The following is a 12,921-nucleotide window of genomic DNA, read 5'->3' on the forward strand; positions in this document are numbered from 1 at the left end:
TTATTAGAACCAATATTTTTTTCTTTTAATATTTCGTTTGTTAGTGTTTTTTATACATACGTGGACGTTTCAATAGTCATTTTCCTATGATTTTATGTTATTCTTTCGGTTGCTATACCGAGTGTCGGTACTATATTGCCGCAACGTGCGGGGTAAAATTTCTAGTTATGAATTATTATGTTAGTTCAAAATTTGTTATTATTTAGTAAATTTAATATTTGACTCGACTCGAAGTACATAAGCCATTTTACAAATTTGTTTAAGCATAAACTTACCAAATCATTACATTTAAAAAAGGGGACACCACATCGAGCCCTAATTGATATGGGTTCGAATAAAATTACATAACCCATTTTACAATTGCTTTTGAGGGTTATAACAATCTTGATCCCTCCAAATTACAACTAAAATAAACCATAATTACTTCCATAATTATAATCATAATCCTCTAAATCTGCCCATATGAATGAGCCAAATACGCCAATGTTCCAACAAGGGGTGCGTTCGTGTACGTTGCGGGTTCGGTCTGAAAATAATCAGACCGTTCATCGGTATACCGGTCGTGTTCATCCGGTCCACCAACAACAGCCCCAACTAGTATGTTCGGGTTCGGGGACTCCGAATGCATGAAGTTAAACCCCGACCCACAATCGATTTTCGCAGGGTGTGCGGATATCGATGGGAGAGACGATCCCCGGTGGTGGATCCTTTCTGGGAAGCGGGGCCCGTATCCCACCATGAATGACATCCTCATTGGGTTGTCACCGAGCAAGTAATCGACTTGTTTCTTGGCGATGGTTCGTAGCCGCCGAGCGGTCACAATTGCGCCGCCACAGTTAGCAACCGTGTGTGATCGGGTTAAGAATTTGGCATAGGTTACTAATAAAAATGTTGTGGAGGTCACATATTGCATGTTACTATCATCCATCCTAAACAAAAGCCCCCCTGTTACAATCAATACAAAAAGTTAGGGTGTAAATTAGTAAATTCAATCGTGAGTTAATCGAGATAGGCTCCTTAAAAACTTGAATTGAATTGAGCTTAAACGTGCTCTCCAGCCCAAGTTTGAGCGTAAATATAAGCTTGTTTAATAACCGAGAGCTTCACTTATCAAGCGTGAGCGTAAAAGAGCCTATTATTTATATAGTTTTATTTAAAATACAAATATATTACATTAAGTTATGATAAAAATAACATTATGTCATAATGTATGTAAATTAAGTAATAAATAATAAACGAACCGAGACCGAGCTCGAGTTTAAAAAACTACTCGCGAGCCGAATTTGAGTTTTAGAGACAGAGCTTGAAACAAGCCGAGCCCAAGCTCAGCTAGTTTTGTTGACACCTCAGATATAATCATTTTGCTCGCGAGCCTAAATGAAATTATTTATCTATTTTTTTCTAATAAATATAATAATATTATAGAATATAAAATATGATAAAAAAATAACTAAATAATTAATATTATGTTTTAGATAAAAAATATTATTAAAATTTTAAAAGTTAATTATTGATGTATATAAATCTATCTATCTACTATAATAAAAGAAACCAAATTTTAGACACGTGTCATTCATAGAAGCTATCTTCAAATTTATATTTATCTTATCATACTTTAATAAAATATTATCCTTAAATCTAAATTGTTAATTTAATATATTTTTAAAACAAATACCTCTCTTTTATACTTATCTTATATTAAATATATAAATAATAAATTAATATTAAATGTTATCCTAATTTTTTAAAAATATAACTTTTTTATTAATTGGTATACAAAATTATATTTATTCAACTCGTGTAAAACGCAGGTTTTTAAAAATATAACATTTTTTATTATTTACTATACAAAGTTACGTTTATATAACACGTGTAATACATGAAGTTTTTAAAGATATAACCTTTTATCATTTGCTATGTAAAATTAGATTTATTCAACACGTGTAATACACGAAGTTTTTAAGGATACAATTTTTTTTATTATTTGGTAGATTTTTCAACCCAACTATACACGAGTTTTTTTTAAAGATACCACGTTTTTAGTATTTAAAATACAAAATTACATTTATTTAATATGTGTAATACACATGGTTTTTAAAGATATAACTATTTTTAGATCTATTCAACACGTGTAACATACGGGGTTTTTAAGGATGTAATATTTTTATTATTCGGTAGATTTATTAAACCCGATTATACATGAGTTTTTAAAGATACGACGTTTTTAGTATTTAGTATACAAATTACATTTATTTAATATGTGTAATACACATGGTTTTTAAAGATATAACTATTTTTAGATCTATTCAACACGTATAACATATGGGGTTTTTAAGGATGTAATATTTTTATTATTCTGTAGATTTATTCAACCCGATTATACACGAGTTTTTTAAAGATACGACGTTTTTAGTATTTAGTATTCAAAATTACATTTATTTATTCTGTGTACTACACCTGATTTTTAAAGATATAACTATTTTTTATTATTTGATATATAAAATTACATTTATTTAACCCGTATAATATACGAGGTTCATAAAGATATAACTTTTTATTATTTAATATATAAAATTATATTTATTCAATCCGTGTAATACACGGGGTTCTAAACTAGTAATTAATATATAATGAACGATCCGAGCCGAACCCAAATTTAAAAACTATTCATTAGCTCAAGCTTTAGAAATAAATCTCGAAACAAGCCGAGCTTGAGATCTCGTAAGTTAAAAAAGACGAACAAAGAAATGAAACCTGGGGTGTATTGTGTTTGAGAAGAGGGGACTCCTGGAACAAGTGAGCAAATGAAGCTATCTGCATGACCCTTGTAATCATGGAGAGATTGAACCTTTTGGAGAAGAAATGCCTGTTGAAAATAAACCAAAAACATTTAAAAAAACATGTTAAAATACAAGAAAAAAGGTTCCAATTTAATGGGAGAAATAAGGTTTCATTACTTTGGATAGAAGAATCTTGGCACCAGCATGCTTATTGTCCCAACCAAAGTTATTATCATTCTCATCCACACCAAGTGTTTGACCATTTGACTGAATGAAGTTTAAATATGTTGGGCTTCTTGTAGCTTTTTGCAACCATGCAGCTCCCCATAACAACTCATCCTTCATATCACAATTTCTTTGATTAACATCTAAAACCCAATATTATTTAAATCACACAAATAATCATTTGGCCCGTAAATGTACAAATTAGCCATTGATTTTTTTTTTTTTTACAAAAGTGTTCATCCAATGATACAATGAACTAATCCAAAAAGTCACGTAGCGCGTCACGTCACCATAGAAGTATGAGATTCTTAGACCGTGGGGTATGGTGGGGCGGGGGTTTGGGACATGGGTTGACACGTGGACTTCGAGGGGCACCGCTGGTCAGTTGTATGTTGGGTCGGTACACGTGTTATAATTTTTTTTTTCAATTATTATAAAAATACACACAAAATTAAAAAAAAAGCCTAGCCAGTAGCCTAGCCAACCCAGCCAATGAGAGCCGGCCACGGAAGACCGCTAGGCCCGCCCAACGCTCGGGCTGAAACCCCCGCCCAAGGGGCCACGCCGAAACCTAAGCCCACCCGGGATGGTGACCGTGGCGTTTGTACCCAACCCACGCCCCATACCCCATAGTCTTACACATGAGTATGTGATTCTTGGCTTGTTGCGGAATAAAATAAAAGAAATAAGTTATACTTATTTTCTTTTAAAATTTAAATACTTAAAAACTTACAATTGATAAAACCCTTTTTTTAAGATTTAAACACTTAAATATTGTCATATTTAAAAAACTTAAAATTATTAAGACAAAATTATTTTTATAGTTAATTATTTTTTAAATATTTAAAAACATAACATTGTTATAACTTAATTTAAAATTTAATATAAGAATATTTAAAACTTAGTTTTTTACAAAAGCATTTAAATACTTATATTTTTCCTTGAAAATAATCTAAAATCTTAAAATCATAACTTTTTAATTATTTGGGCCATGTGGGCTTGTGGGCGCAAGCTCATTGGTAAAAAGCTACTTTTGTTTTAAAAAAAAAAAGAATCAAGAAAAATTAATGGCCAATTTTGTAACTTTTTTGGTCCATCATTTTAACATTAATTAAACTACCTGATACCCAGAATAAGAGCAGTAAAATGGACACACATAACTCTTGAGCCCATCACTGTAAGCACCTCTATACTTATTAGCAAATGCAAACACCTGTTTACAAATCATAACATAAACAAACACTTCAAACACTAAAACACCACTTATCTTATACAACTTAAAAAAAAAAAAAAAAGTTAAATGCCATTTTAGTCCCTGTGGTATTGGTCATTTTGCCGGTTTAGTCTAAAGGTTTCATTTTTCGTCTGTGGGTCCAAAAAGGTTTCACTGTTACCATTTTAGTCAATTGGGTTAACTTCATCCATCATTTCTGTTAACGAGAAGTGCAATTCGGTCATTTTATACGTAATTCTGTTAACTAGAAGGGCAATTCGGCCATATAAAATGACTGAATTGCCCTTCTCGTTAACAAAAATAATGGATGAAATTAACCCAGTGGACTAAAATGGCAACGGTGAAACCTTTTTGGACCCACAGGCGAAAAATGAAACATTTGGACTAAACTGGCAAAATTGCCCAAACCACAGGGACTAAAATGGCATTTAACTCAAAAAAAATTTAGAGTAATTTGTCACTTTAGTCCCTGAGGTTTGACCAAAATTGTAACTTTAGTACAAATAGTTTTTTTCTTGCCATTTTAGTCCAAATAGTTTTGTTTTCTGCCATTTTAGTCCCCGACTTTTGTCATTTTTTCCATTTTCATCCAACCTACTAACTCCATTAAAAAAAATTAGTTAACTTACGTGAATTTTGGTCAAACCACATTTTTCTTTCTTTTTTGCAGGTGCGATGGTATGGAGATGGTGTTGTGCCGGTTTATAGTGAAGATGATGGCGGTGGTTGTTGGTTTTACGATGATGGCGGTGGTGTTTGTTGATGACGTGGGTGGCGGAAAAGTGGCCGGTGGTGGCGGAAATGGTGGGTGGTGGGTGGTGACGATGCAGGCAGGTGGTGGCAATAATAGAAGGTTGTGACGGGGTGGGTGGGGGGAGGTGGTGGTGGTGGTTGATGAAAATGCAAAAAATGACAAAAGTCAGGGACTAAAATGACAGAAAACAAAATTGGACTAAAATGGCAAGAAAAAAACTAGAGTTAATTACTGTTTTCGTCCCTGTGGTTTGTCAAAAATCACTATTTCAGTCCATTAGTTTAAAAGTTGCGATTTCAGTCCCTGTGGTTTCACTTTCGTAACCATTTCAGTCCACCTCGTAACCATTTCAGTCCCTATACTTAACATAATAATGGATTGAAGTGGTTACGAAAGTGAAACCACAGGGACTGAAATGGTTACTAAAGTGAAACCTCAAGGACTGAAATAGCAATTTTTAAAGTAATGGACTAAAATAGTGATTTTGAGAAACCACAGGGACGAAAACAGTAATTAACTCAAAAAACTATTTGGACTAAAGTGACAATTTTGGTCGAACCTCAGGAACTAAAATGGCAATTTACTAAAAAAAAATATAATAATAATAATCAAATTACCCTAATTGCCCTTCTTAAAAGGACCTTTGAGTAATTAGGATCAGACTTTCTAAACACCAAAGATGCAGCAGCAAGAGCAGCAGCTGTTTCAGCAGCAACATCTGTTCCAGGGTTATTTCTGTCAATTTTTATAACTGTTCTTTGTGTATCCATGTCTTCTGGTCTTTCCCAACAAGCATGATCTTTGTTTGCATCACCAACCTTCACATTTTATAAAAGAATCTTGGGTTAAAAACATTTTTTTTTGTTAATTTACAATTTTGTTGTATGTGCATATGAATAATATGATCATATGTACTTGAACATAAATGGTGTCGGGTTGCGCGGTGGCTTTGAGAAGGTAATCGGTGGCCCAACGGATCGCGGTTTTGGCGTTTCCTAACTCGCTTTTCATCATACCGCCGAATTCAAGCACGCTCCATGACAACATTGTCGTGGTGAACGCCATTGGGAACCCGAATTTGACGTTGTCCCCTGCGTCGTAGTACCCGCCTACTAAATCCACCTGCATTGTTAAATACCACATAAATTAGTCACAAAAGAGAAAAAAAAAATGGTGATAAACGATTAAACGTACTACACCCCTTCACATATTTTAACTTGTCATATCAGTAATATTATCTCTTTTCACACTAAAAGATAAAGTAAAAACTTTGATTTGATGTTTTCAATAAATGTGTAAATGAGCTCGGTTGTGTTGATTATGAGCTCTATTTCTAAAGTTCGAGTTTGGGTATTTATTATTTATTAATTATTATACTAATTTTTTATATACATTCAATGTTATTTTCAGAATTATAATTTTATATATATATAAGAGTAAATTACTTTTTGAGTCCCTGTGTTTTAGTGATTTTAACCACTTGAGTTCAAAATAAAAAAGTTTAACGCCCTGAGTCCCTAGCCATTTATTTTATAACGTTTTGAGTCCAATTTTGTTCATTTTATAACAATTTGAGTCCAAAAAATTGGACTCAAAAGGTTAAAATTTGGACTCAAATGGTTAATGAAAATGCTTATAGGGACTCAAGTCGTTAAACTTTTTGCTTTTTGACTCAACTAGTTAAAATCACTAAAACACAGGGACTCAAAAAGTAATTTACCCTATATATAATAAAAAAGTTAGTTATTTTCATTGTAATTTTGTGAATAATAATAGTTATTATGTAAATATATATTAAATATATTACAAATAATTATATAAACAATCAGCTCGCTTAAGCTTGCGAGCCTACTCGAGATCAACAAGTGAAGCTCGGGATCATTTATATGCTCGGGATCGTTTAAGGCTCGACTTGATTTAATTTTGAGCTTTTCACGAGCCAATGTTGAGTAGCTCGCGAGCAGTTTGGCTCGTTTACACTCCTGGTTTTCAGTAGTGTACAATGAAAATTCAAGAGGTACGTTTAGCCAACCCCGGGAGCAAAACCCGGAACGAATTTACAATCTTTACACGTAAAAAGCGAACAAAGTCGCCTACTTTCATCGCGGATCCATCCAAAAGTCCGGAGTTTCTCCTCCAAGTCATTCTTTGGTTGGGTGGAAGTCTACCGGACCTTTGGCCTTCAAAGAAAAGAATGGATTTGGTGAGGGCATCTCGGTAGTTATGGGAGGCGGTACGACGGTGGCGGAAGGTGGCGGTGGCGGAGGAGAGGGTTAGTAGTATGAGGAGGAGGTGGAGGAGATTGAGTGAGGAAGCCATTGGTGTTGGAAAACAAGCAAGAAGCAAGAGAAGTGTTTGAAGAAATAAAGAAAGGTGTTGTGCTTAAATAATGCTCAAAAAGATTCCTTTGTAAGTTGTAAGTTGTAACTTCTTGATTCCTTTTAACGGTTATTTAGTGTACTAGCAACTTACACAACCGAAAATTTTAGTGTATAAGCTTGTATGTATTGAAAACCGAGTTTCGGTTTACGGTTGTTTAGATATTTAGATAGCTCGTGGCTCGTTTATGTTTTCGTCGGTTTGTATAAATTAGCTCGTTTAAAGTCGAGTTGATTTGGGTCGAACTTGCTGACTTGCAGGCCGGCCCAAGTCCAAGTATTTTGAGGTTTGGGCTTTAGGCCTTTAAATCAACACGGCCTCCAACTTCAAAAAAAATATATATATGATATTTGGGTTGGGTTAACTTATCTTTACACATACAAAAAATATATAAAAATACAAAAAAAATAAATAAATTAACTTCGTCAACAATAAACCTTTTAGTTTATTTTGCCGGTCCCAAGCCCGGGTAAAGGAAGGTTTCTTTTTTTTTTTTTTTCTCAAATAGTGTTTTTTTTTTTGGAGGAGGGGGGGGGGGGGGGGGATGTCTCGAGTTTTTAATTTGCTTTAGGTCACCAAAATAGTTAAGCCGGCACTTATGACTTGTATAAAGTTTAAACTAAAGATAGCTTTAGGTCACCAAAATAGTTAAGCCGGCACTTCTATAAAAACTCTAAGCTGATTTGGATTAAGTAAGTTGTCTTTTGCTTGTTTAAATTAGTTTTTTTTTTTTTGTTTGTTATATAGGTAATTTGATAGTGTAATATTTGAGACTGTTGTTAACTTTTAATCGAGGTGTTTGTACGTAAGAAACATGTAAAATCATCAAAACTGAGAAAAATGAGCCAACTTATTAAAATTACGAACTAATTAAAGTTTAGACGAGTCTAATATACGAGCTCATTTTCTTGCCCGGTGAAAAATACTAAGTCAAGATAGATTGTTTCATGTGTAAAATATGAGAAAAATGAGCCAACTTACTAAAGGTGCAAGTTGACTCAAGTTAAAGACGAGCCTAATACAAGCTCATTTTCTTGCTCGGTTGGAAATATCAAGTCAAGATAGTCTGTCTCGAGTTAAATTGGTGTTGGCTCATGTTATGCAAACATAATAGTAAGCTATCATCCGTATCGTAAAGAAAAACATAACGTCCCTCTCTCTCCTTAGAATAAGAATCTTTACGAGCACACCCTTTCTCTCTCACCCCCTCTCATATAAGCCATCCGATATCGCTTGTGAACACGGAGTCTTTTCCCATCCCTGTCTCTTCATTACGTCCTCCGAGTCCTCATTGAAGCTTGAGAGTTATTCTTTTTTTATGAAATTTATAATTTATAATTATATATAGTATTATCCATAACATCATGAGCAATAGTAATATTTGCATTTGTTGACTTTGGCCACGTGACTTCTTTAATTCGACACATTTAATCCCTCGTAAATTAAGACTAGTTATATTTATTCTAGCAATCATTATATGAGAATATTCAATCTTGTGCTAAGCGATACAACTATACTACTTTCGATATATGATTATTCTCCAAATATAAAAATTCTGATATTTTGATGGGGATAAAAATGTATTTTATTAAGTTGCAAACTTATTTAAGGGTCCACGGGATGATAAACTTACATTTTTATATTTTGTTCTTTTTTCCAACAATCGTTTTAATCGGTCCTACATATAGTTTGTCAGTGTTATACTTGTTTTCTTGCTTTATCCTTTTTTCTGATTCAATGATTGTTTTATCATTTATATAAATCAAACATATAAACTAACTAGGTTAGTTCCCCGTGTGTTACACGGGTTGAACAATTTAAACTATTTAATAAATATTTCTTGTAAATACAAATTAAAGAGGGAGACATTTATATACCAATTGACATAAATAAGTTAATATAAAGATGATGTATGTTAGTATTATAAAATTTATCAGAGAAGAATGTAATCAAACTGTCGCTAAAAATAATACAAAAATAAATATATTATATAATACGTATTATTGTATTTACGTATTACATTACATTTAAATTTAATGATAAATAAAAAGATAGAATGGATGTAAATTACAAAGACACTCAATGTTTAAAAAAAAGATGTAACATGAATAATGATAATTTACGAATATTTTCATTAAATGTATTATTTGAAGATTTGGAATGTTGTTACTAAGATTTCAGGATTTTTTTTTTTTTTTTTTTTGAAATTAGGATTAACTATTACCAAGATTTTAGGGTTATTATTTTTTTTTAATTTAGGATTATCTATGAAACTAAAGAGATAAGTAAACTAATGTGTGACACATGTCATTTATTATTGGAACCATCTAATTTTCTGTTTTCCCGCCTCTTTTGTATAGTTATCTTATATTAATTAAATACTAAATTAATATTAAATCGTATCCTACTTTGAATTTGAAATAGAATCCTTCTATTTTTCTAACAAAGTATTATCTTCGAATTTAAAATTTTTAATTTAAGATAAGATGTTTTTAATTTTTCTTTAGGAAAATAAAAAATAGATGACTCCAATGAATGATACGTGTCACATATTAGTTTATTTATAGTATGAATTTGGTATATAAAATTACATTTATTCAACCCGTACAATACACGGGGTTCCTTAAAGTTTTTCTTTTATTTAATATGTCAAATTATATAATAAAATAAAGTAAAGAATTTCAAATAATGTCACGTGACACCCTCTCCTTTCATCTTACAATATTAATTTATATAGTATTTTATTTTAATATAATTTTTAATTACTAATACGTGTTTTATATTCATAAATCTATTGATTTTCATCAATTGGTTATTCGATAAATGAATGTGTTTTTTTTTTTTTTGTTCTGGTGTTAATATTTTTGTTATAATAATCTAAATATATTAGTAGTTGATTACGTTTGAAGTTGATAAGGTATTAACCATTTGAAGTTGATTATGTTTTTAAAGTGATTTTTCTACTTTGAAATTATAAACTTATCTTTACTATAAAATATATAATTTATAAACATTTGCTTTTATATGTTTTTTAAACGGATAAATAATAATAAAATTAAATTGATAAGTGAAGGGAGATCAGATTCAGGATTATTATTATTATTATTATTTTGAATTTAGGGATTCAATATTATTTGTAACATCATATTTTAAAGTCAATATATATATCTATTTATTTTAATATACTTTATTATTTCTACATCTGACCGAAAATAAAATATTCTTCTTTTAAAACTCAAATCTTATCCCATAAAACACCGAAACTTAAATGAAATTCACAATATTCAAGTAGACTATTAGAATATTCAAGTAGATTATTATTATTATTATTATTATTATTATTATTATTATTTTGAATTTAGGGTTAACCATGAAACTAAAGGGATTATATTTTAGGAGGGAAAATAGATTTTTAGATAGTCTCATTGATTGCCATGTGTCTCAAATTGGTTTACTTTATTATATGTATAGATGTGTAAACATCATTTAAGATTTAAGATTGAAAAATAATAATAATAATAATAATAATAATAATAATAATAATAATAATAATAAATAAATAAATAAATAAATTAAGATTGCAACTTCATAACATGACTATGTTCTAGTAGCTAGAATTGTTCTATATATGATATCAGTTATACAAGTTTTTAGTTTAATCAATCATGATGAATTACATACGGGTCATTAAATTTGTTTCAAATTGTCAAAGACCATCTAATATATTTATATATAATAACAATTGTTGAAGGAGCTTATGAACAGTGAAATAATTAGACAAATTTTGTGTCTTATTTACAGAATTGCCGTGACTTCCTTTTAGGTTAAATAGTGTGGAATAGTTGGATAAATTTTGGGTCTTATTTACATAGTTGCCATGACTTTCTATTGGGTTCAATAGAGTGAGAGGACCAGATTCCACATTAGAAACTACAAGTCATTTTATAGAAAGTAGAAGTTTAATTTTTAATGCAACAAATACGTGTGTAGATATATCCTTTTTATTTAATATATATTATTAACAAGTCATTTTAAAGAAAATAGAACTCTAATTTTTAATGCAGGAAATACAACCTATATATACCCTTTTTATTTAATATAGATTATCATATCTATTTTAATTCCTTTGTACATATCTAACTTATAATAAAAAACTATAAATAATGCCACGTGGCATTATCTCCTTCAACCTAATAAATTTTATTTATATTTGTTTAATAAATTTCTTTTAATATTAATATTAATTAATAACCAATATATAGATATTTCTTATTTTTATCCTTATCTTTATCTTTATCTTTATCTTTATCTTTATCTAAAATTAATAAATAAGTTCAATTTTGCAATTTAGACCCTTTGTCTTTTTACTTTTAACCCAAAGTTTTTCGTCTTTTGCAATTTAATACCAACTCTTTTTTATTTTCAATTTTGGTCCACCATACTTTTCATCTTTTCCAAGTTTTTCGTTTCGTTCTAATTTTTGTGAGTTAACGCACCGCAACGTGCGTGTGGGGTTCAACATTGTTACATATATTTTTCCCGTTTGACTGACCCGTCGCGTCACATCTATTTTTCTGCGTTTGGCAAGTTCGTCCAACACGCGAGTCCTGGATGAACTTAGTTATTTTTTTCTATGTTTTACGTTTCGGCTTAATTTCTCAGCTACGAGCGTGCGTGATTCAAATATTTTACGTCTGCTTTTCGTTCGGCGTTATTTTTTTCCCGTTTTTATTTATTTTGTTTTTATGAGTTTTTTCTGTGTTGGTGATCGCTGACAATGGTATAGTATTACTACTACTTAACACACTTTATGACAACCGCTGCAACGCAGGGGCTTAATACTAGTATATTACCAAAACATGAATCCCCTTAAGAATAGTGTTTTTTTCCTTTTTCTTTTTTATTTTTTTCCTTGTCTTTTATTGTGTTTTACTTTAGTGAACTTTTTTTTTTAAATTTGTTTTATTACTTTTTTAGTTTTTGGTTTTTTATATCATTAAAATTGGTATTGATATTCGCTTTTATCGATTTTCATTTTTATGGTTTTTAATTAGTAGAGCCTATAATGTCCAAAGTCACGCTACGTAGCATAGTGGAAAACGATCAAACTCCCGTTGCGTAATGCGGTGAGGAAACCCTATTTTTTAATTGGTATTATCGGAACCGATATCAAAATTTGCTTTTATCGATATTCGCTTTGATGGTTTTCCGATGAGTCAAGCCGATAACGACCAAAGTCACGTCGCGTAACTAGGGAAAACCGATCATACTCCCGTCACGTAGGGCAAGGGAAAAAACCCGGTATCGATATTCGCTTTTATGGATTCCAATGAGTCGAGCCGATAAGGACCAAAGTCACGCCGTGTAGCGTGAGGAAAACAATCAAACTCCCAGCATGTAGCACGAGGGTAAAAGCCTTTTTTTCCCTTTTTTAATCGGTATCATCAAAACGGGTATTGTATTCGCTTTTATCAATCTTTGCTTTTATGATTTCTGATGAGTCGAGCCAATAACAACCAAAATCACGCCACGTACCATGGGGAAAACGA

At 31.1% G+C, this 12,921-nt stretch overlaps 1 protein-coding gene across 2 annotated transcripts; it reads right to left on the bottom strand.

The window, feature by feature from the left end:
- Nucleotides 1-234: 234 nt before the first annotated feature.
- LOC110910101 (endoglucanase 17) lies at nucleotides 235-7,359 on the bottom strand. 2 transcript variants are annotated; one of them, XM_035984083.1, is made up of 7 exons: nucleotides 7,064-7,359; nucleotides 5,909-6,115; nucleotides 5,611-5,811; nucleotides 4,126-4,218; nucleotides 2,958-3,119; nucleotides 2,755-2,866; nucleotides 235-945 (listed from the first exon to the last, which is right to left on the bottom strand). In XM_035984083.1, exons 1-7 carry the CDS (start codon nucleotides 7,310-7,312, stop codon nucleotides 449-451), a joined length of 1,521 nt encoding a protein of 506 aa, XP_035839976.1. In that variant the 5' UTR covers nucleotides 7,313-7,359; the 3' UTR covers nucleotides 235-448. The 2 variants fall into 2 exon arrangements, with proteins under 2 accessions (XP_035839976.1, XP_022010505.1); XM_022154813.2 differs by having other exon boundaries at nucleotides 7,091-7,358.
- Nucleotides 7,360-12,921: the final 5,562 nt, after the last annotated feature.

Source organism: Helianthus annuus, chromosome 15 (assembly GCF_002127325.2).
Source record: "Helianthus annuus cultivar XRQ/B chromosome 15, HanXRQr2.0-SUNRISE, whole genome shotgun sequence".
In the NCBI taxonomy this organism is placed as follows: Eukaryota; Viridiplantae; Streptophyta; class Magnoliopsida; order Asterales; family Asteraceae; genus Helianthus; species Helianthus annuus.